At 54.7% G+C, this 25,474-nt stretch overlaps 1 protein-coding gene across 3 annotated transcripts in view; it reads right to left on the bottom strand.

The window, feature by feature from the left end:
* Positions 1-25,474, bottom strand: part of LOC144943936 (uncharacterized) — a 92,016-nt gene that overhangs the window by 44,479 nt on the left and 22,063 nt on the right. For all 3 annotated transcript variants that reach the window (XM_078871829.1, XM_078871830.1, XM_078871828.1), the window contains exon 2: positions 16,593-18,487. In XM_078871829.1, coding sequence (XP_078727955.1) covers positions 16,593-18,471 — 1,879 coding nt within the window. In that variant the 5' untranslated portion in view covers positions 18,472-18,487. The remainder of the gene's footprint in view (positions 1-16,592; positions 18,488-25,474) is intronic.

Here is a 25,474-nt window from a genome sequence, read left to right as displayed (position 1 = left end):
TGCACGTCCTCAAGTTCCTTTTTTTTTAAACGGTGAAAACGGTCGGAGTTCAGAGGTCACGGCAGTAGCCTCGCCACGGGCGCATGCACGCACGTCGACGGCGGAGACAGCGAAGCAACAAATGGGGCTTAAAAACAGCGCCGCGCAAGCTCGATCGAGATCCACACGTTTAAAACAATCGCACGCACAACCGTGATAAACGACACTCGCAACACGCGTGCAACTGTGGTATTAACCGCACAACGCATGCACAAAAATCACAACCGCGCACGCACGCGCGCACGTGAAACTGTGGCACGACGGGCGCACAAACGCGTGCGCTAAGAGGACACAAACACATGGTCAGCCACTATTACCTGCCAATGGCAACTGCTGTCCCCCCCCCCCCCCCTTGGCAATGGGTATTAATTGTTGGCCGAGTCAACCTAGGGGAGGCCCTATGTGTGATTAAAATAGCAATTTTGACCTCGAGTGAACAAAGCGAGGTCAATACACTCATACAAACAAAACACCTTCATCAAGCAGTTGGAGAGAGACTGGCTCCCAACCAAGATGGCTCCTGATATATTTAAGCAAATGCATGAATAGAGGGGGGGGCTTGGTAAAACTACGGAAAAACTGCAACTTAACCTATCCATTATTTACAACAATGCATCTGCAGTAATTGCACATTCGTGTAGCAAGGTGATATTGAATCTCATTTTCCTTTGGACTCCACGGGGGTTTCGGGGGTGGGGGTAGCTCAGATATACGCCACTTAGAAAGGCTTGAACACATTGGCCCAGCTATTATTACATGGCACGGGGAGAAGGCTCATCTGTGGCGTGGCGGTTTACGCACTGCACCCACCGTAGCTGCGACAAAGCAAGTTGGCATCCTCGGCCACGGCTATAACATCGGTAGAGAGCGATATCCCAATCGGTTCCGGTCCCCCTGCTTCACCAACCCTGCACTGGCCAGCGTGGTGAGGTATGGTCAAACAACCTGCTCTCAATACCGACATGGCATGGGTGGCGGCCTTCATACAGCAGGTCGATTAACAAGTATCCAATTATTATTATTATCCTGACAACACTGCATGCAATAAAAACGTCGTCATCATCATCATAATGTGCTTCACATTCTAATGGGGATTGCTCTTGTCCATAATATTGTGGTAACAAGTGATGTTTTTTTTATTTAAAGCTTTCGTAACTGCAGGGATTCATATTCTTGGTTCTTTCGGTAAAGTCACATAGAAGGGAAATAATAAAATAATATGAATATAAAACAATAAAAATTCTCACGACGTTTCGACTGCAACACAAGCAATCATCATCAGGTGTGAAATCCACAATTGCTTGTGTTGCAGTCGAAACGTCGTGAGAATTTTCATTGTTTTATATTAATATTATTTTATTATTTCCCTTCTACGTGACTTTACCAAAAGAACCAAGAACAAGTGATATTTTGTTTGTTAGGCTATGCCTTGTTGATGACACGCAGTGCAGTCAAAATCAGTGGAAGGTTGCATGGCTACTACCATGGTTACCGATCCATGACCTTTGCTCATCGATGCCTCCGTGAAAGAAAATAACCGCTGCAGAGAAACACTTTAAATGTGGAAGGCAAATGGCTCAATAACAAGTATCTTTGCCTGCAAATTATTAAACAGACCCTTAAACTACATCCAATTTTACTACTCCGGTATAAAACAAGAATTTGCTGAAGCGTAAATAAAATAAAGTTGCTTTTACTGGAGCAGCTTGGGTCAGGCGGGGTAAGGCAACCATACAAGTCAGATGCTGTAAGGTTTAGAGTAGCTTGCTGGCACACTTGTGATATGAGAATAATGGCTTAGACATTCAGGCCATGGTGAAGACATTAAAGCCCTCACTGGGCTGTCAGAGCAATCTTTAGCTCAAAACACACACACCACTGCCATCCTGAGACCAGGAATAAAAGGTCAATACATTTTCTAAAATGCAAAAAAAATAGCATAATTGTTCAACCAAAAACATGCGCCGTCTTCGTCCATGAGCATTTCAGGATCAATATCTTACAGAGAAGCTTAACTCTGTATGCACATGGGAAACTTGAAAGTGGTTTTGACTTCAATGACTCATCAGCAGAGGTTAGCCAGTCGTATATTTTATTTAATCTTGGAGAAAGCTCATTTTAAGGGTAAAAACATGGGTTTTCTTCAGGAAAAATACTGCTCATGATCAAAGGATCCGTGACACTCTTCAACAACCATGGGAGTAAAAATACAGAAATTCAAGAACTGGATACTAATGCTTACACACACACACAAACGCGCGATACTGTACAATACGCACAAGCATCAAAATGCGTGCGATGCACATTGCACCGCGTGGACCCCCTGCCGCCACGGGAGGAGGTAACAACGACGCATCGACGTTGGCATCGTGACAATTCCATCTCTAAATCGTTGGGTGGCGGGGCGAGGGTGAAAACCGTCAGAGGCAGGGCCCTGCACCAACAAGCACGACACTGTAAAGATCCCCACCCCCTATAGCATACAACAGGGGGGCACCCCAAGTGCTGTTAGCGAGTATCTACGAAGGCAGGCATTTGTGGCTGTCAACATCACGCCCAACCACCTTTATCCCTCGCGCCCCCAAAGGGCTCATCTTTGCACACCGTAAAAAGAGGCACAGTAATCATGTTTAATGTTGGAGTGAAGGCCCAAGGTCAGAAAACACCACTCCAGCAAACGCGTGTCAGCGGCGAGCATTTCAGGCCGAGTTGACCTAGGGGAGGCCTAGGCCCGGTTCGGACAATCGTCACCTGGGTCGTCTCTTCCCCCCTACCCCTCAACGCCGATGTTTACACGATGCACCAGCTACCCATTTGAGGCCAAGTCGATACTGTATATATATTCCCGTCACTGGAGGTCAGCTGCGAGCGGGAGTCAAACTCGGAGGTCGCCGGGTTCGGACGTCGATGGCGCAAGCGACGAACGCAACAGCTCCCCGGCTCGGGTGACCGCAATCGCACGAAGATGCCCCGTAGAGCCTTAGCAAACCATTGGGGCAAGCGCTGGGCGGGGCAGTAACCATGCAGATAGACATCGCCTCCATCGCGGCGATGTCTATCTGCACACCGCACCCGCACTCGCTGCTAATTTGGGGGAGGCCAAGGCGACCCAGGGGAAAGGGCTCAGGAGCTGTTCAGACAAATCGTCACCTGGGTGTCGGTGGCCCGTGAGCTGGAATCGAACTCGGGGTCTCTAACCGCTGCAACTACCGCTCCCCCCCCCCCCACACGCATCCACCGTATGCGCAGACGCAAAACCGATGGAGCAAGTCGCCAAAAAACCAGGGGTCTAGAGATGCCGTTCGCTCCGGCCCGGTTTGTGTCCGAGCGATAATGCGTGCCTGTAATTTTTCGTCTTGCGTGGTGTTGACGTTGAAACGACGAAGGCACTGGCTATTTATTTTAGGCCGAGGGAACGTTAGGGTGCAGGCGGTGGCCCCCGGCGGCCAGATTCGTTTTCCACTGCTTGTTGTGCATGGCCAGGCTTTTCAATTGTGTTGCCAGATACCTTTGCACATGACACGGCCTTCGCACACGTGTTTTTGAACAAAAGATAACAACAGACACACACACACACGAAGATAACGATTCCCTCCCCCCCCCAAACCTCCCGACGTATACCCTTACAGGCTTGTTGGAGGTGAGTGCTGTTAGCGAGCACCTATTGAGGTCAGCACCACATCTGGCCCGTCGCCTGTCTTCTCATTGCTGATGTTTTCACGCGACACCAAACACTAATTTAAGGCTGAGTCGAGCTAGGGGAGGCCCAGGATCGGTTCAGATATCACTTGCCACTGGACATCTGTGAACAAGAGCTTTATAGCTCATCGGATTCCTCCAGTATCAATAAATATTCTTATGTTAATCATGGCCGGGAATCAACACCATGTCGCCGGGTTCATAGCGCAGTACACTAACCACGACACGATCACTCCACTCCCCAGACATCACACACACACACGTAACTCAGCCGTCATGAGCACACTCCAAGCTCTCCTTGCCACCTTTTAGATTCCTTTACAGACACTTGACGTGGGTCAGCACACCACACACACTCACTCTGGCTAACTTGGACAAACACACGCTCTCACTTGTACACACACTCGCACCACCACATGGACACTCTCACTTGCGCACACACACACACATTCGTGCTGCCAAATGCTGACAACAATATCCGGCACTGCGCCAGGCTAGGTGGCGCTTTGAGGCCAAGGGAAATGTCATAGGCTCGCCGACAGGAAGGTTACGGGAAGGACCCGATGTTATGGGTTAACCGACTGAGACGATTTGCACCACCCTGTCCTCCCCACTGTTTCCCTACAAGCAAACACAAACACCAGGGGGGGTTCCGTGCAAATGCGATATATAACGACACATTTCTGCGGTTATGAAGGTTTGGCTTGACATTGTTACAATGCTATTGCTGCCTTGCTACGGATGAACGGGAAGGATTTTGAAGAATGCTCATTTGTTACAAACGAGTACAAAAAACATTTAGAATTGGAAAAGTTCACCGAATGCAAAAAAAACATTTAAAATACCTTAACGCGTCTAATTTTTATCCCGACAAGCTAAGTCAACATTCGATTGTTTTTCTATTTCGTTGGCAATTCCTTAACATAATAATAATGAAACACTATGTGCTGATATAATTATGAGTCATGCAATACCTTTATGCAGGAAATCCAGTTTTTTTTTTACTCAAGGTTATAAGAATGAAGGCATTAGCTCTTGCACTCTTGCAACGGAGGTCACACAAAAACTAGCGCTAAAAAGGATTTGCCTCGGTGTCTGCATCCTTGGCGGCCAATTCCATCATTACGAGCATCATGTCATCCTCGTTGCGCGGCTGAAAACGCAACGATGTTAAATTGGCGAATTAAACACGCGTCGGGAAAAAGTGTGAACAGCGTCCGTGCATACGCGCGATTTTTCTTCCTTGTTTGAGATGAGCGGGTTTTCTCTGCTTAAGATGTTTGGCCAATTTCTTGTGTTTGGCAAGTGGGAGGAAATTCTACCTCTGGGGAAACTCATATGGAGGGGGGGGGTGTTTGACTCATATGGGGAAGGTCACTCGAATGCATACGAGAGGTCAGCTTCCTATGTTGCTGTACAACCGCTTGAAAAGAAACCGTATTGGCAACAAAAAACACGGGCTAAAGTCGGCTTGTTTTCATCTTCTTTGCACTCGCCAGCACGCCAGTCAATAAATAAAATCTCTACATGTTATACCAAGAGGACTATTGGCCGAGAACAATACACACACTACACGGACAATAATCGTAATACCCTAAGCCATCTGTAAATCCACTGCTGTACACGAACAATAATCGTAATGCTCGAGCCATCTGTAAATCCACTGCTGTATGATGGCCCTTCCCCAGGTGATGTGGCGGGTCAATCGTGGGGGCTAGTTTCACCAAGCTGGTCAGTGAGGTTGGTAGAGGCGGAGTGAGCGGGGAGTCAGATAGAGCGATTGCATCGACTGCAAGAAGTTCAAAGTCACAATTCGATTCAAGACGAGTTTTTCTGTTTGGTCTCCTTTTCACCGTCTCGTTTGTGTTTGAGGCTTTCGTACAAATTTTGTTCGGACAGCTTTGACCACTCAAGTCAACCCAGACCTAACACTGGCATCCTTTTTACATCATGGGCAAACAATCGATCCTCGCTTGCACAATTCGATGCGTTTATCGCGAACGTGACAAATCTACTGCAATCAACGAATCAATTACAAATCGCTACATGCCTAATGTGTAAACAATGTTTTTTCAAAGAAAAAAGTGGACTGCCAGATTAAACGAGCATGGGGTGGTGCAGGGGATGGTGGCTCATCGTTTTTCAAGACTTGACCAGATGTGGAAATTCCACAGTTCTCTGGTCAGGACCGCTCGTTTGCGAGTTCATAAACAGACCAACTGCTGCCGATTTCCACGACGCTGGACGAAGGCTCTTATCATCTGTGTAAAGGCTGCGCACGCTGCGATTTTTCTCTATTATTAATGATTAATGACGGCAACGCGACCTTTCGATCCCTCTATCGCGGCCGGCACATGAATGCGACCCCATAAACGAGCCACCCCCGAGCCAAATGAGCCCTGCGAATGATTAAACGTAGCAGTTTTGCCACGGCGGCTCTGCACAGTTGGCCCCACTTTTGAAACAATTACCGCCGCCACCTTTCGCCAGCGCAGCGGCACGGCTGGCTTCCCAACAGACCTGCTCCCACACACGCTGGCCCCGTCATTACGAAGCTCTGTTTGCGACGGCTACAGAGAAGCACCGACCCCTACTTCCACCGACCGTCCCTCTACGAAGACGAATATCAACACCGTCTGCGGGGGCCTCCTAACGATATCTGAGAAGGCCGATTACTCGGATAGACGGTATCCAGGAAAGCCAGAGTGAAACAAGGGGCTGAATCAGAGGAAAGCGTTCGAAGGTTGCTTTCCGAGAAGATACGAATGGATCACAGACAGGCGAAGCTGGAGGAACGTGGTCACCGGGCTGGGAAAATCTGGTGGCACTGGTGCTAGTGGTGCCAGACGCAGGCCGATTGTAGTGAAGATTCCTCAGGTTCAAGGACAAGCTTGCGCTTCTTGACATCTTCATCTACTTACTGCATGTCATCGCCAGGCTCGACTACCTCCTGCTGAATGAAGAGCATCCCACGCCGAGCACGCTGCACATCGTGACCCCGCTCGTTATTCAGAATCAGGATGTTTATTTAGACTGCAGAAGGAATCCGATGAGCTATGAAGCTCTTTGTCGCAGATGTCCAAGTAGGGGTGGGTCCGCAAGTTGCAATAGGAAAACCGATAGGAGTGCAAGGTATTGTTGCAGAATTGTTGTTGTGGTCACAGAACCCGACTTTAACCGAGAAGCAGTCGCGTGGTGTGCAGGTTTTGCGATTGCATCAGTGACCAGGCACCAGGCTACGGAAGAGAGATTGGGGGGCGGCAGTGGGAAATGGACAGGGAACTCGTTTCACTCACTTGCATTCTGGCGCCCCATACCAACTGCAGAGGCCACAACTTACAAGGTTTGTTCCCGACCAAATCCTCACTGGGCACATGAAGAACTAGTGGCATCTACATCTACAGGAGATTATACAACTTTTAAATCCATTCCCTGCGTACAACATGTTTTGGAATCGACAGGAGTAAAGTTGGACTTGCGAACAAAATCGACTTACGAACGGACCTCTGGAACGCGACTCATTCGCAAGTGGAGGGGGAAAGTCAAGCATGGTCGTCCTACCCTCGGGGGACTGGCTCGTGTCATGGGAACGTGGAATTTGTACCGATTGTTCAGGACTTGAGGAATTGTCGAGCTTCGGAGGGTTCGTGATCATGGTTCGACGTTTTTAGCCGTCTCATTTTGTAGTTCATTTATTTATTTATCTCCAACTCGGTTGCAGTTTCGTTTGGGCTGCGAGGCATGGATGCAACGCTGAAAGTGATTTGCCCGAATCGTAAATAATCTATTCTTTACGACTCGCAAACAATCGATGCAACAGTTGATTGTACGGTCCTCGTATAATATCATTGCGTGTTAAGATACATATCACGGAACTGTGCACAGCCAAGGTTACACTGTGTGCCCCTCAATGTTGATACGCAAATATCCAAACGGATCTCCATTTCGACCCTGACAGGCTGAAATATGTAGAGTACAGTACCTTACACAAGTTCTTTATTCCTCTTTCGTTTCCTGTAAGCCTAAGTACAGATGCTGTATAAAGTACCTTTAGGCGACCTCTCAGTAGCTAGCGCACTGTGCGACAACCCCCGGAGGCCAGAATTAGATTCCCACTAATATCGGAATCGGTCCCATTCCTCCCCAAGGTCAACTCGGCTCTAACAGAGTGGCCGGGTGGGGTTGTGTAATCAGCATTTGGGAGACCAAGTCGACCAGGCGCGGTGCTGGCCATCCACTGCCTTACGCCTCCCTTCGCATTGCTACGTCCCCAAATAAAATCCCACATCCCATCAGCCTCACAGCCTTCTGGGAGTGGATAATTTAAACAGCACTTGTTCGACACAATCAAACTCTGGAACGGTTTCTGAATTCAGTATTTTATCAGCAGTCAGGCCTGGCTTGAACCAAATGCTCGTGGAGTTGCCAAAACAGCAAATGGGAACATTGTAAAGGGGAACAGCCAAATAATTTATTTCAGAATTGAATCGTGGAGCCGAATCGTTACAATTCATCAATTCGCTAGGGGGCGAGGGGGGGGGGCTCTTACTGCGCTGCTTTTGCCGACTGTGCATGCATCCAAACCACGACCATTTATAATTATTCATCACAGCCATTTGCGAATCCACTTGCTGGATGACAACGTTGCTGCGCCGTTGGGTCACGAGGTTTGGTTGACCAGAGACCGCGCTTCACCACGCTGGTCAGTGCAAGTTGCTGGAGAGGGCGGCCCAGGCGCGGATCCGTACGTCACCTCGCCGTGGATGTTAGTAGCCGTGGCTCGGGAACCGAATTCGGGTCGCCAGGGGATTTGTCGTGCAGTGGAGCAAACTTCCGCAACTGAAATTTTTTTTTATTTTACCAGGTAAGACCGCACCGAGCTATATTGGCTCTTTGTCAGAAGCAACCTTGGCACCACAAATTACAGCTCAACGAAGTGGCTTATCACGTGAATATTTCCAGCAGGCAAATTACTTGAAATGCGTGTCGATTCTAACTGTGGGAGGGAAAAGCTGGAGGACCCGGAGAAAAATCTACGCAACCACGGAGAGAGAGACACGCAAATTCAAAATATACAGCAGGCGTCAGGGTCGGGATTGAACCCACAACCTCCTGTATACCAGGCGAGGTAGTTAACATCTCTCCACCGTGGCACCCCTATGGAAGGTATCACGTTAAAATGCCATGCGCCATAAGGGAGGGGGCATTTCCAGCCAATGGCAACCGGAGATGGGACCCTCACCCCATGCTCATCTCAGCGGGCAGATCACTGTAGTGTTTGTCCACATTTCCGCATGTCTGAAATATTAAAACAACGTTTGAACAGTGGCCAAGACGTCTCAAAAACACACACAGTGGGGTGGTATGGAGCGACAAACAGGCACACACACGTGGCCGAGTACAGATCGTTGCTGGGATGGGCAAGCAGCCGTACACACAGCACCGGTTGCGATAGTCTTGCTGCGACTCTGCTCCACGTAATTTTACCGGCAGCCAGTTATTTAGGGACCAACAAAGCACGGCTGCGAGTGTGGGGAAATTACAGTGTACGATTCACTGCGTCGCTCGAGTTTGCCGTTAAGAGTCTATAAAACGGTGGCTCCAAAGGCTTTTAGAACCCCCCCCCCCCCCCCAAAATCCCAAGCCATCGCATCCCCCCCCCCCACACACACACAAGGTTATTAAGGCCACAAAAAACGGGGAGATCACATGTCCACGCATCTAGTCACCGCAGCGTTAGCGAGCCATGTGTTTCACGTTGTGCCTTAGTGTGTTTTGCGTTAGTTAGGCATTTGTTTCGGATTGTGCGCGAGTGTATTGTGGCCGCCGACTTTCTCCTGCACAGTATCCATGCCGCTCCCCCTCCGCCGCCACCTCCCCCCAGTAAAGACAGGTGAGGGGGGGGGGACCTCACGAGATGAGAACCGCGGCTTTAGACGGTTTGACAAGCAGCAAGGAGGAGGATGCAATGGGACATAATTTGAAGGAGCTCATGTATCAAGCCAAAATCGCGAGCGAGTCGAATATGTAAAAATCACCTTCCTTTGGCTCATGTAGACCAAGCGTGTGGGTTGGGGGGGGGCAGCATCATGGAGAGATCACGCACGCACGCAGTGTACGTTCTGTACTTTTCGCTCTCGACTCCCATGTGTGCCGTTATAGGCGAGGTGGTGTGAGTGGGAGGGGAGGGAGGGAGAGTGGAGGGAGGGAGAGTGGGGGGGTGAGAGACTGGGTGAGAAAGAGTTGCGATGCAGACAAACACGGGTGGGTGTGGGAGTCTGTGGGGTGTTGGCGACGGTGACAAGAACCGCCGAGTGGCTTCACGCGCGGAGACGACGGCTCATCAGTGGCGGGCACCGCCGCCGCCGCCCGACGCGTCAAAATAATCTGCCGCGTAATCGGCGTAAATTGCGCGCACGCGCGAGCCGCGCGACAGATTACGTCCTGATGGGAAACGTGTTGCCGGCAAAGGGTGGGGGAACCCTGCGGGCGATCGCACGAGTCGGCAGTGCGAGTGAAGCGGGTGGTGTCCGAGTGGGTGCTGGAGGTCGGGCGTAAACATCGCTAACTCGGGAGACAAAGGTGGCCGGGCGTGGCGCTGGCCACCCGCCTCCTCGTGTGCCGTTCTGGCCTTTTACTAGGTGCTCGCTAAACAGCACTTGCCCCGATAGTCTGTCAATGCTATCAGGGGGATCTTTGTCTTTGTAGTTGAGTGGGCATCGAGGCAATGCTCATCTCATGTTAGCAGCACTGGGCCAGTGCTGACATTTCCAACATCCCTATGATGGGGGGGGGGAGGGGGGAGTCTATCCATATGGCAACCACTTTTGACTTCCCTACGAAATGATGGACATTTGTATTGGCCTATCCTGACTGTGCCACAACGTGGGGACACAGCATGGCAGAAGAGGGGAGGAACTTGATCTGCGTATCATTACGCAACTGTCAAAAAAAAAACACACAACCCGGGACACATTGGACGTCCTGGCAAGACTTCCAGATTGCTCAGGGCGGCAACGTCCTCACACAAGAGGGCAGCAATCGGGAGAGGCAGCAGCCCTGTGCGCGCGCTTTGACGTGCAGACTGCAGGGAGCTCATTACTGCTCGGAGCTTCACGGGGAACGGCGCAATGCTGTTGCCGAAAGCCCCATCGACCCTTTCCCCGCTCCGAGGCGTCCGCAAGTTGCAGGGTGGGTGTCCCGTTGGCCGATGAATCTCGGAACGCGCGAGCGGTTCAGCGTTAATTTTATTTAGAGGAGGCGTAGCGCCATTGCTTTAAAAAAGGCATTGTACCCACCGCAGAGAAGCGCAGAGAAGCGACCAAACTTTGCGATGGCTGGCGCAAGACTGTGCCGCACGCCCTCCCGCATGGCTCTGCGGGCGCTTCGGCACGTCTTCAGACCCCAAGACGTAACGATGAAGTTAGTTTATTTGACAGTTTCTTCCGATTCCGTGCCGATGACGTACACGCACGTCCATCGGAAGAAAAACTGATGGCGTACACACGTACACCAATGGGAATGGGAAGGGGTTAATCTGTTTGCATGCACGTCCCAGCGTGTAGAATGTGCGCACCACTTGCACACAAGAGGAACGCTTGACCAATGGCTCAGGAGATCTAAGTTCGCATAACTGCCAACCCCTCATCAGTGCCCCACCTCAATAGACACATTCGGACCTCATCGGTCACTCTGTGCACTTATAAATCTCAACGTCCGTCCTACAAAACTCGATTTCCCTGTACAGCAATATGGCTAAACCGTAAGGGTTGACAGCTATGAGTTCAACTCCTCTCAATGCACAAGAATGGTCGCGAGTGGCAGTATCCAAACGTGCCCTTAAGCTATTCTACGTCGATTCGGCCTTAAAATGAGTTGCTCGCCGCACCGAGATGGATGGGTGCGGAGCCGACTCAAACCACAACCTCATTTGTCACTCCGACCCTAATAGGTGCTCGCCAACAGCACCTTGCACACCCGCACGACGTAGATTCTGAAGGCTGAAAACGGGCATCTGTGTGTGTGCGCGCGTGTCTCATTGAACTCGTATAGACGGTGAATATTAACAGGAACTCAGGATTAGCTTCCTCGTCCTAACAGAGTGCTGGCGGACGTAGGGTACGGCACGTGAAACGACCCGCGCATCCAATCTACGTCGAAGTCCGCCGGACTCCGAGTACAAAGCGTTGTAAAAGTCAACATTAGTCGTGCGGAGACCCGAGATGGATGGGTGCGGAGCCGACCAAACCACAACCTCATTTGTCATTCTGACCCTAATAGGCGCTCGCTAACAATGCCCGCTCTAACAGTCTGAAAGCCTTAATGCGGGGGACCTTTGTGTGTTGAAAATGTGTCTGTGCATGAGGCTGGGTGTGTGCGCGCACTTGGGACCGGGTCACGAGGGAGTAGGGATCTCGCTCAGAGGCGTGCGCGCGCGCGAGCGCACACAAAACAAAGGGACAAAGATGCCCTGTTCAGCCTTATAGACTGTCGGGGGGGGCGAGGGGGGGAGTTCTGCTAGTGAGCACCTATTAATGTCGGCGCAGCAAACAAAAGCGGGCACCGGCACGCGCACCCAGCCGCCTTTGTATCCCCGGTGCTTACAATTCAAGCGCTGCCCACCCGAGAACTGATTCAAGGCCGAAATGACCTGGGAGAAAGCCCATGCCGGATTTGCCCGGTCGTGGGATCGAACCCTGGGTTCGCCGGGGTTGAAGGGAGGAGACGCACCGCGCCACCAAGCCCGGCCGCCGACACGAGTTCAATCCCCGGCCGCACACAACGCAGGCAGCAGCACGTGGGAAGACAAAGGCGGCCTGGGGGAGGGGGCGTGGCGTTTGCCACACCACCCTCTCGGCGGGCGTAAACGAGTGCTCGCTAACGGCACTCAGCCCAACAGTCTGCAACGGCTACACGGGGGGAGGAGGGAGGCTCTTTGTGCAGCGAGCACGCGTGTGCGTGTCCGTCCGTGCCACTTGGGGATGCGAGTGGGGCTGGGTCGTCGTTACGTTTGGGAATAGGAGGCGATGAGGTCGGGACAGACAGGCGGAGGAGGAGGGAGGAGGCTGGTTGTTGGTAGCGTCTGTGTCTAGGAGTGGTGGTGTGGGTGGGTGGGTGTCGGGGAGGAGGTGGGGGGTTGGTGGTTAGGCGGTGGGAGTGGGCGGAGTGGTGCAGATATACCCGGTTTGAGGCCACGAGGGGCCACCAAAACAAAAAACCAACAAAACACGCGACAATGACAGCTGTCAGTTCCCATAGAGGGAGCACCAAAGCTCTCAACAATTCAGCCGCCCCCCCAAACCGCACCCACCCAAAAGCCCCCCCCCCGCCCCCTTTCCACCCCCCAACTCTCCCCGAGTAGGCCACCCCACCCCCTCTCCGCCAGCCTTGCCAGATCCAGGAGGTTTATACCTCTGGATCTGAAGTGGCGGCATTGTTTCGGGCGCCTGCTGAGCTTTTCGCGAGTGCCGCCCTGTGAGCTTCTCCGCCAAAAAGCGTGGAGCTCCCAGCAGGGACGTGGAGTGAAACGTCGGACGTCGTGCCCGATAGGACGCGCGGTACGACCGGAAAGACACGTGCGAGAGTTGTTTGCTGTGTTTTCATAAAAATAAAAAAAATTTAAAGGTGAAAATGTTTAATTCGGCCGACGTAATTTTTTTACTTTACACTCGCACGTGGACTGCTCTTGCTCATGACGTCACAAGATCTCGAACGTCTACCACGAGGCAGACAGACAACTGTTCTTGGTTGGTACGCCCGCAGTATTAACCAGGGCGGCCGCTAGGCTCGAACCACAAAACCACCACCACACAGCTTCTAATCGCCTCCACGACCACCAACAACCACCCCCACCACTCCAAACCTCTTCACACCACCAACAGAACTGCCACCACTCCTGGCCGCCACCTCCTCCTCCACCACCACCACCACCACCACCTCCGCTCACGCTTAAAAACAAAAGCCACGAAGCCCGGGTGGGCATTGGGTCGAACGCATCTGCGCAGCCGCCTGCGTTGCCAACTGTCGGCAGGGGTGACACGGGGTGGGTGGGTGGGTGGGGGGAGATCGATACACTCAGCCCTGGGGGCCCGCAGCAGTCGGCATCGATAATCGCCACTGCTGAGCACCAATTTTTTTTTTTTACGCAGAGCAAAGCACTTAATATCCTTGTTCGACGACCGCAGAGCACCCTTGTTAAGAGCAGATCGTTAGGATCGCGCACGCACACCGGTTTTACGCCGCGTTTGTCCGTCCGTGTGTACAAGGGGCTGCTGCTGCTGCTGCTTTGTTTTTTTGTTGTTGCCGGGTTCCGGAGAGAGGAGGAAGAAAACCGCACACACCCTCCGAAACAAAAGTGACGAAACTCGCACGACAAATCGGGTTGACGGACGCACCGACAAAGCAGACGGCGCAGGCACGGACGCACCGGCAGACAGGCTGGCATCACGAAACGGAGGCGGACAGACCAACAGACACAACGGATGAGAGACACAGATTGACAGACCAAGAGACAAAGATTGATAGACGAAAATACACACAAAGAGATGGAGAGACAAACAGAAAGACTGACAGACAGACCGAGAGACAGGAACGTTACGTACGCTATACAAAACCACAATTGGAAGTGTATTCTGTGATACAGTGTGTTCCATTAATTTGGAAACTCACCATAAACACATTTTCAATGTTTTTTTTACGTGGATGTTATTTGCGTTTTGCAAGGAACGCCCCCCCAGAGGTAGCGCCATTAACAGCTGGCCACCTTCGTCTCCCCAGTGCTGATGTTTACACACCGCACCCCAGTTGGTCATTTAAGGCCGAGTGGACCTAGAGAAGGCCCATGACTGGCTTAGACGTCAGGTCAACGATGGTGGCCGTGAGCGGGAATCGAACTTGGGCCGCAGGGTTCGTAGCGCATTAACCGCTGCACTACCCGCTCCCCAAAGACAAAGACCCCCCCCTGCCCCCATCTAGCCTGTAACAGACTGTAGGGGCAAGTGCTGTTAGCGAGCACCTATGAAGGCCGGCACGGCACACGAGCGGGCGGGTGGCCAGCACCACGCCCGGGCCTGCCTTTTGTCCCCCGAGGTGGCGATGTTTACGCACCGAACCGGGTGCTCATTTGAGGCCGAGTCGACCTAGGGGAGGGCCTAGGACCGGTTAGGACAGGGGTCGGCAACCAAAATAACAAGAAGAGCCATTTCTTTCCAATTCGGTACAAAATTCAGTATTTCAAGAGCCGCAATGCATCTGAGTACATACTGTACATACGTACATATCGTCAAGAAGCAGCCCGTAAAGAGCCGCATGCGGCTCTGGAGCCGTAGGTTGCCGACCCCTGGGTTAGGATAATCGTCATTGATGTTGGCCACGAGTAATAAATCAAGCCCGCGTCGCCAGGTTAGCTACACTGCCGCTCTAACCCCCCCCCCCACAAACACACACATAATGTACCGCGTACTCGCTATTACAACGAGAGAAACCACCGCACGCTTCCAGGTAACACGCACACGCAGCACGGTCCGACGACACCACAAAGGATCAGGCGCGCTTGGTGCGCAGAAACGACGCAGTCACCCCGGGCACCGGTTCACCTGCATTGCGAGCACGCAGAAGAACTCTCGTGCAAATGCCCACAGGAGGGAGACTTCCTTATTAATTTGTGTTTTAGTAAATGGTGTAAAAGATTTCAAGGGCTGTAAAGGGAGGTTTTGCATGGAATGCCATGACAAGCGTATTTACAGATCGTAAAATAGGAAAATGCGTGCTGGTTACTCATTCGTCCGAGGATCATTAAAGAGCCTGTCAAATGATGGGGCGGGCAAGAGGATAGTTTTCCCTCCACAGATGGAGTGGCTAAGACCTCCACTGCTCAGTTTATGAGTTAATCAGAGTATTTATTTAACCTGGGAGGAATCTGACGAGCTAGAAAAGTAGGGGCAGGTCACAATGTTAACAACAAATACAAAGACACAAAACGGGAGTGCAACGTATAGCCAATCACAAAAAAAAATTATAGACACATTCAACTAAACTAATTGTATCTTACCAGGTAAAGCCCACTATAGTATTAACTTATTTTATAGAAGCAACCAGGCCACCCCCCCCGCCACCGTCCCCAGACGCCACCACCTACAGCCTCCATTTCGCCAAACCAACATTGCCAGCGTGATGAAGTATGGCGAAAAAAGAATAACCCCCTTGATCGACAAAGTGTGGGGAAACCTTCATCCAGCAGTGGATTGACACGGGGCCACTAAATCACTGTACCGTTCAATTGATTAAATGGAAATGACAAATGCCCTCTGTGACTCATTGAGAACTAAACCACCCAGGCTCGGTCAAATTTAAGCGCAATTAGCGAAAGGCCAGGACAAGAAATACGTGATAAAATAAATGTCCATGTCACCACCGCCAACAACACCAGCAGCGACGTTTTGTTCCATCAGTATTCCGAATCAACATTTACAGCAGCGTGTGTTTAAAAGCAGGAAAAAAAACCCGTTCTGGCTTCAACTTTCTGAATCCCATCAGCAAAATGCGGCCACCAGTTAGTTGTCATCATTTTTTTTTACGAATTCCCCACGCGTGGACGGATGAGTTGGAAGCAACCTGAAGAGGGGGGGGGGGGGGTAGGGCACGGGGGGCGCATGCCCACAAACTCCACAGCTCCCAGCGGTGCTGGCCCGGCGTTTTGACCCCGGCCTCGCACCAGCCGGGCAGCCAGCCCCCCCGCGAGACTCCACCGCAGCTGTCTCGAAAGTCGCCGGCAGGATAAATTTAGCGAGAAAAAGTCGGCGAGCTAGCAGCAGCAAAAAACAACAAAACAACACGAAAGGGCGAGCCGCGTTTACCTGGCTCCGCGTGCCACGTAGGCTCGTGCCCTTGGCGATGGCAGGGAAGCAGCGGGGGGCTTGATCCGGGCCCAAAGAAGTACGTTCCCGTGTAGCTCAGGTTCCTTCCGCCGTAGGCCATGGAGGGGGCCATCGCGTCCGCAAAGCCGTGGGGTGCCCGCGGCTGCTGTGGCCGTAGCCGGGGCGGCTGCGGTGGCGGCACCACCGCAAGCCGAGACGCGAACAAGCGGGGGCCCAGCAGGGAGGGGTGCGTGCGATTGCGCCGGGAGGTCGGCGCCGGCTCCAGGGTCATCCCCGTCCTGAGCGGCCGCGCCCCGGGCCCGAGATCGTACGGCGGGCGCTTGTCGGCCGCGCGCGACCGGTCGGCGCCCGGCCGCTTCGTCGACAGGTCCAGCGGGACGTCGTCGTCTACTGCCGACGACGACGAAGAGGCCGCCGGTACGAAGTCCACGCCGCCCGCCGTTACCGACGGCTGGAAGCCGACGCCGGTCAGGAAGCATCCCGAGTACGGGACGGAGAAGGAGGGGGGCGGCGGCGCGATACGCCGGCAGTCCAGGGGCTCGGCCGGGGGGCTCCACGGCACCTGCGGCAGCGTCCCGGCCGTCTGCTGGTAGCCCACGCCCTGCGCCGCCAGGGCACCGTCGCCCCCGGACTTGCTCTGCAGCACGGCTCCCGACGCCGACGACGCCGCCGCCAACGCCGCCGACGCCGCCGACAGAATGGGCGGCGCGGCGGAGACGACCACGGGAGGCCGCCTGCAGTCCCGGATCGCGGCTAAGGGGCACTTGCAGGCGTCGGCGCGCGAGTTGGCGAACGCCTCGGCCTCCGCCCGCTCCACTCCCGGGGCACCGCCGGTGACGGCGGAGGCGGGCGGGTGCAGGGAGGCCGCGTCCGTCTCGGACAGCATGGAGCCCTGCGCCAGCGAGCAGTCCTGGCCCGGCCCGGCCGACGCTGCCAAGCACGGGCTGCGTCTGTTCACCAGCGTGCTGCTGCCCCTCGGCTGCTGCTGCTGCTGTTGCTGCGGCTGCTGCTGCTGCCGCTGCACTCCACTACCACCGCCGCCGCTGGCTGTCGCTCGATGCCTCTCGGGCACCGGCGGCGCCGGCTGCGGAGCGCACGGAGCGGCCAGCGCCAGGTCGTCGTCGTCACGCTCCAGCAGCAGGTTCACCAGCGCCTCCGCGTTCAAGCTGGCCACCCGGCGCTTCCTCACCGGCTGCCCGTCGTCGGGCGCCTCCCGCAAACCGCGCCACCGGTGGTTCGGCTCGTGCTGCTGCTGGCCGTGGCCGCCGTGAGCGCGGCGACGGACGCCCGGCAGGCGGGCAGCCCAGCCGCCGACGTCGTAGCCGTCCTCCTCCTCCTCGTAGTCGTCGTCGTCGTCGTCGTCCGAGCTGGGAGCCCCTCGCCGCTTGTGGCTCCTGCGCGCCGCCCCCCGCGGGGGGCCGCACGCGAAGAGCGCGACGGCGGCCTTGCGCTTCCTGGGCGCCACGTCGGCGGCGCTCAACCCCTTGGCGTCGCCCTCCTCCGCACGCTCGCGCAGCTGCAGCTGCTGGTGCTGCTGATGCTGCTGGTAGGAAGGCGGTGGGGGTCGCGGCGGTGAGGGCACGAGCCCGCCATCGCCCTTGGGCGCGTCAGACGACGCGCCGGCCAAGCGGAACGCCGAGAACCGCTTGCGCAGGGGGTAGGTCTTCCACACGCCGCTCGAGTGCGACGAGTCATCGACGTCGCCCCTTCTCGCCGCGGTCGCGACGGCGGCGGCGGCAGAGGCGGCGGCCGCCCTACTCGCCTGCTGCAGGTCGCTGTCGCAGGGCGGGCCCAGCCACACCTGCAGCAGGGGGCTCTGCATGTGGCCGTGCGCGCGTCCCGCCAAGGCTGACGCCATCGCACCGCCTGCGCCCCTGCGGAGGAGAGGCGTACACGGTGGCAGGCGGGGGGGGGGGGGGGGGAGCGGGTTCTGTTAGACTCTTCAGGCACCAGCGCCCGCGATGGCCCTACCTGCTGCTAGAGGCACAGCGCAAGCAGCACACGTACGTACCGACGCCGTCAGAAAATGCGCACGCCGCTGTTGGGTGCCATCCATGTGTAAAACACGATTATTCTTATTACACGAATTTAGAATTTAATTCCTCCAGCACCGGAGTTCATGTGCCGTGTACGAATGTGCAGCCCCTTGCAAGAGCAAGTGGTCAGGTGTGGCCATATCTCTGGGTACTTAACTATAAACTGTTGTTTTTTTATTTTTACCAGGTAAGGCCCACTGAGCTGCACAACTCTTTTTCAGAGGTGACCTGGCCACACATGATAGCTCGTTGATTCTAAATGTGGAGGGAATAACCAGAGGACCCGGATAAACATCCACACAACCACGGGGAGAACACGCAAACTCCAAATATACAGCAGGCATCGGGGGTGGGGATCGATCCCACGACCTCCTGTGTACCAGGCGAGGCAGTTAACAGCTCGCCAACGAGATGTTCTCCGTGGTGCATCCTCAGCCAATCAATCATCCAATTTCCTTCCGCTGATTCAGACTCTCCGGGAAAGAAGGGGGCTCATCTTGTTGATAGCCAAGCTTAATTCACTGCCGCACACGTACGCGCACGCACACAGACAAAGACCCCCGTATAGCCTCTTCAGGCCGCTGGAGCAAAGGGCTGTTAGAGAGAGCGCATATGGCGAACAGCATGGTGCAAAGGGCGGCGGTGTGGCCAGCACCACGCCTGGCTAACCTTTGTCTGCCCGTTGCCGAGGTTTGCATTAGGTACTCATTTCAGGCCGAGTCTACCGAGGGGAAGCCTTGGACTGGTTCTGATAATCATAACTGATATAGGCCATGGCCTGGAATCCAAGTCGGGTCCACCTGGATCGTAAACGCAGCTCGCCACAACTACCGTGTCAGCGCATCAACATCACAAACACACCACATGGGCAAAGACCCCACCCACCCCCCCCCATCTAGCCATCAAGACTAAGACAGGGCGAGTGCCCTCACACGCACGCACGCAAAGTCTCTATGCAGATGCGACGGCCGGCGTTTGCAATATACCAGAGAATCCGGTGAGCGAGCGGAACGCAAGCGTGGCTAACGGGGCCCGCCGGCATCTGTATCCCGCGCGTCACTCGCAGAGGAGGAGGAGGGCGCCGACGGGAGGTGCCAAGAGGAGGGTCGGGCGGGCGGGCGGTTCGCACAGGTGGCGGGAATTAAGAGCGAAGGAGCATTCCGTTTGTCTTGTAAGGAGACGAGCCAGACGAAACCGCCCGGCTCTGTCAGGGCCCATTACTTAGTCCAGTAAGGGGGGGGGGAGGCAGTGTGCGAGAGATAGCAGAACGGAGCGGAGTGGTGGGGGAGTGTTGAGTGAGTGAGCGTGTGTGGGTGTGTGGGTGGGTGGGTGACCGAGTGCTTTGGCGAGTGGGTGGATTGCCAAGTGACCACTCGGGCGTGTGGTGGATTGGTGAGTGAGCGAGGGGGGTGGATTGGTGAGCGAATGAGTGGACCGATGACTGAGTGAAGTGAGTCGGTGAGTGGATAGGCAAGTGGGTGGACCGGTAAATGAGTGGATGGATGGAATGGTGAGTGAGTGGGTGGGTGGATGGTAAGTGGGTGTATCGTGGAGCGAGTGAGGTGATGTTTGAGTGAATGATTGGATTGCTGTCGAACGAGAGTGATTGGATTATTCTTTGAAGGTGTGGGTCGGTATTTGAGGAAGCGAGTGTTTGACAGTGTGACCCAGTTTGTGGATTTGTGAGCGAGATAGTGCGATTGAGAGAGCCGGTGTCAGATTCAACGCCTGAGTTAGTGGGTTGGCGTTTTGTTACAGCACTTGAGTCGACGAGTCACTGGTCTTCACACGTTCCGGTGTTCGGTGGGAGCGAATAGTCGCACGAAGCAGCTTGTCAAAATCAGAGTCTTTATTTAGACTGCAGAAGAAATCCGTGGAGCTATGAAGCTCTGTTTCACGGATGTCCAGCATGCGACCGACTGGCCATGAAGGGGCAGTGACCGCGAGCAGGAAACCAACCAGGCGAGCGAGCGAGCGAGCGAACGGACGCCCACTCCCCATAGTGCGATTGAAACATCGCGACGGAGCGTTTCCACGCCACGTTTGACCGCCGAGCGATCAGCCGCCCTGGCCTCACCGACCTCGGGTTTTTCCCGGCCAGCTGTGGCCAAGCCTCGGCCTCCACGGAGGCTCGCGAAAGACGATGACACCCGGAGCGCGTACGGCAGCGAGCGCACACAAAGCCAAAAGCGTAAAGCTCCCCCTGCTAGGATCGAGTGTTATTAGAGAGCACCTCCAAAGGTCAAAGAAAAAGATCCCCTCCACACCCCACCCTCACCCCATAGCCTGTGCAGGCTGTTGGAGAGAGTGCCGTTCGTGAGCACCTGTGAAAGCCGGAACAGCACACGATATTTTTTCTTTACGATTTTTATTTTATCAGGTAAGGCCCACCGAGTTGTACAGCACTTTTTCAGACGCGACATGGCCACACGTGAGAGCTCAAAGAAGTTAATAGCAGCCAAACCCCTCTAAACGCACGTGGATTCCAAATGTGGGAGGGATTAACCAGAGGACCCGGAGAAACATCCCTCCAAATATACAGCAGGCGTCAGGGTCTGGATCAAACCCACGACCTCCTGCATACCAGGTGAGGTAGTTAACATCTCGCCACGTTGGTGTCGCGAACACCATGCCCGGCAGCCTTTGTCTCCCCAGCGCTGTCGTTTACACACAACTCATCAGATTCTTGCTCGTTTAGGCCGAGTCAACCTAGAGGAAGCCGAGCACTGGTTCTGGACACCGTGTGGCAGTGAAATGGAGCATGGCCAGAAGCTGAACCCGGTGCATTAACCACCGCGTTTGCTTCTCAACGACACATGCACGCAGACGTGTGCACGCGTACGTGTGCACGCGTACGTGTGCACGCGTACGTGTGCACGCACACGTGTGCACGCACCCACACAGAGATGGCCCATGTAGCCCTGCATGACTGTCGGGGCGAGCGCTGTTAGCGAGTAATTATTAAGGGCTGAACGGTACAAAAGTCAGTGGTGCGGTAAGGGTTACGCAGGATTGGGTTTATGGTCGCCCCATTGCGGTTCCTTTAAACACCGTACCATACACTCGTTTAAGGCCGAGTCGACCTATGGGAGGGCTCGCGACTGGTTCAGATAGGTTCAGATCATTTGCGTTGGTTGTTAGCCATATAACTGGGAATTGATTTCAAGTGGCTGGGGTTTGCAACGCAGTGCGCTAATCACTGTGCTCGCGCGCTCCCCACAGATACACACGCTCACATGTGCACAAAGACAAAGATCCCCCGTGTGGCCTCAGACTGTTGGGGCAAGCGCTGTTCGCGAGTGGCGCCTATGAAGGCGGCACGGCACGCGACGGGGTGGGTGGCAAACACCACGCCCGACGGCCTTTGTCTCCCTCGTGGCGATGTTTTACACGCCGCACCAGGTACTCGCATTTGAGGCCGAGTGGACCAAGCACCTGCACACGTTCCAAAGCCTTGCAGAGGGAAGCTCAAGAAAGCACACGGCGGCGGCCCACACACGCACGCGCAGGACGGCAGAACGAGCCGACAGGGGGGGTTGTTTTTTTTTTATGGTCGGCACGAACATTACATGGCCATGGGAGTGTGCAGGCGGTGCAATTGCACCGCGGTACACGGGCCGAAGGGGCCCAGGCAACGGGGCTACAAAAGGAGGGGTGACGGAGGTTGGAGGGCCGCAACGCCATTTTACTTGACGGCTCGTGCCACGGACATCACGCCACTGGCTTACACAGAGGCCTACAATCATGCGAGAGAGGCCTATCGGTCTTACACAGATCCAGGGACACGATAACGATGCTACCGATGGTAACGGTAGCGCGGTGGAGGGGGGCAGGCGCCCGTTCAACAAGACCTCCACTAAGCGGACGTCTTGTCAAGTCCTATTTAAAATCAGGGCTGCGTGCCGACCCCCCCCCCCCCCGGCCGCAGCTCTCGCTGCCACTTAACGGTCCCCTTTGCTCTCACCGCCACCGCCTCCTCCCACCGTCAAGGCGCAAAGAAATGCAGGCGGCCTCCCTCCTCCTCCTGCCGCTGCTACTCTTCCTCGAAAAACAGCCGGGCCACGAGTCCAATCAATCAGCGCGCGGCAGGCAAAGCAGAGGGAGTTATCGGGAGGGATGTTACGGCCGCTAAATTGGAGGGGAAGGGATGCTCGGGTTGAGGGTGGGGAGGGGGCCGCGTTGGTGAGGTGCAGGGGATGGAGAAATCTCTTGGATGAAATGTATTTATTTAATTTTGTGATCTGCCCCCAAGTGTCGAGGCCGATCTCCAATGGTCACACACGAGTGTGGGAAGTTGCCCCCCACCCTGCCTCATGCGTGCGTCCGGGTATCACGCACGCGACCCGCTGTCGATTTAGCCAGCAGTCGTACTCTAGGTCTGTGGATATCATTTTGGCATTCGCGTAGTCCAGTTGACTAAAGCGGTACAATATTTAGGCTAATCTTCGCGCTTAAGTGTTACCACTGGAAGGTGTGTGTGGGTCGTGTATAGGCCTTCATAGGTGCTCGCTAACAGCACTTGCCCCTACAGTCTGCTAATGCTATATGGGGGATCTTTGTCTTTGTGGTCGTGGGGGATTCTGTACTTCTACCACGCTGGTCAGTGTGGTTTGGTGAAGACCGGGAGCATAGCTGTTGGAATTAGAACTATGGTAACCACAATGCATTGTGCAGTACTGCCCCTCCACTATGCCCACCACATAGCCCCGCAGCCTATAGCGCCCTATTTTGTGTAAGGTCACCCCCACCACCAACAACCAGCACTAACCGGTCTCAAAATCCTGCTTAGCTTCGAAAAGTTGGAGAGACTGGGCAAATCCCAGGTGGTTTGATCAAAAGAACCATCCTGCAAATTTTAAACCAAACCGCCTCCACGCATACGGAGGGGGGTTGGAGGACGATGTTCGAGCCAGGGGTGCGAATTCCACATTACTATTGCAGGGGCCAGTCTATCCATAACGCAACCAAAGAGCGAGGGGGAATATTTTGCACTCCCGTGCTTTCGGCGAGACGGCGGTTGGATTTGTCGTACGATTGCTTCCCCGAGAATTGCGTTCATCGGAACTGCAGCGGCCCGGGCAACTCCGATGGGGCCCATTGTGCTCGCCTCGGCACATTATCTTCATAATAGAAAGGGGGCAATTGTTTAAGAACGGCACTTTCATGTCATAACCTCCATATGACCCCCATTAAAAAAAATATTTGCGGAAGTGGCAGAGCCTTTAAAAAAAACATTAATTAGTGCCCCGCTTTATTTGGATGTTTTTTTTTCTTTAGCCAATGGGACAAAAGGAGGGTTGAGGAGCGTGGGGGGGTGATTTTGGTGTGGGTGGGTAGCAGCAGAGAGTAGGGGCGGAGGCGGCCGTGGGGCGGAGAGGTGAGTAAGGTCAACGGTGGCTGCAGGTTATTCGGCGTTTGCCGAGCGGTCCTGCGCGGCAGGTGGAGACGCGGCCAATTATCAGCGGGCGGGGAGGGCGGGGGAGACTACCAGGTGCACAGACACCGCAGCAAGTCGCGGACCGCAGGAGGAGGGGGAGGGGAGGGTCACATGTGCGTATCTCGGTGTGGATACGAGCCTCGGGCCCTCCCCCCGGCAGTTCCGTTCGTGGGGCTATGCCGCCACGGGGTCTTCTACGCGGCCCAGGAGGGCGCACGCAGCTCACCGCTCCAGGGGCCAGCGGAGAGCGCGGGGGAGTTCTCTACCGCGCGCCACAACGCAGCGGCGGCAGCGGCACCGGCTTGCATTTACAAACGCGTCTAAATGCAAATGCTCCACCTCAATAGACTGCACACAGAGGACCGTGGGTGGGTGGGTGGGGGGGGACAGATGTGAGGAGGTAGGGGGAGGCCGGCAGGAGAGGAGAGGTGGCGAGGGTGAGCGCGAGGCCGAAGGTGGAGGGGAGGTTGTGGCCGCGTGACGCAGCGAGGAAGGTCGGTCGTAGGATCTCGCGTAGGTCGTGCCAAACGCGGCTCTGACAATGTTTTCGGGGAGGAACGCGCGCGTTGTTCGGCACAGCCATTCACGTCATTCCTGGAACGGACGAGAACGGGTCGCGATCTCCCTCGACCGCGAAGAGTTGTCGCCGGCTACTGCCGCTGATTAGCAATGCCGGCGGCGGCGGCAGCAGCAGCGCTTCCAGGCCAGCGTGGAAGAGTAGGCCAAATACACACCTGTAGTTTAAAGAGGGGGCTCTCTTTTAGCACTCCCCCCTTTCGCCAGCAGTAGCACGAGCGAGCAGATGCAGCGCTGCAGCTTTACCACTAATTTAGGGGAGGGGCGAGGGTCAATGAATCGCATATAAAACGGATCTCTCCGTATTACCACTCATTCGAGAGCGAGCAAGCGAGCACACAAAGACAAAGATCCCCCCGGCTAGCCCCAGACTGTTTGGGCCAAGTCCTGTTCGAGCACCGATGCAGGCCAGCACGGCACACGAGGGGGTGGGTGGCCAGGACCACATCCCCAGTGGCGATGTTTACACACTGCACCAGGTACTCATTCGAGACCGAGTTGACCTGGGAAACGGCGCAGGACCGGTTCAGATAATCGTCACCGGTGTTGGCAGTGAGCGCGGGAATCGAACTCAGGACAACGGGTTCATAGCGCAGCGCTAACCGCTACATACCATAAACACACACACATGGTGGGGACCTCGCTCTGCATTATGTTTCTACGAAGCCACCCCCCCCCCCGCCGGGCTCGCGTTGATATTCCAGCCATAAATACTGCATTGCGAGAGAGGGGCCCTGGTGGCGGAGAGACCTGCCCCCTCTGTTTTATGTATGGGCTGCGTTTCTCTTAGAAGGGTCGGAGTGCGCCTCTCC

The sequence above is a fragment of the Lampetra fluviatilis genome, chromosome 33 (genome assembly GCF_964198595.1).
Source record: "Lampetra fluviatilis chromosome 33, kcLamFluv1.1, whole genome shotgun sequence".
NCBI lineage: Eukaryota > Metazoa > Chordata > Hyperoartia > Petromyzontiformes > Petromyzontidae > Lampetra > Lampetra fluviatilis.
The sequence above is the reverse complement of the archived record's forward strand: the minus strand, read 5'-3'. Positions and strand labels throughout refer to the sequence as shown.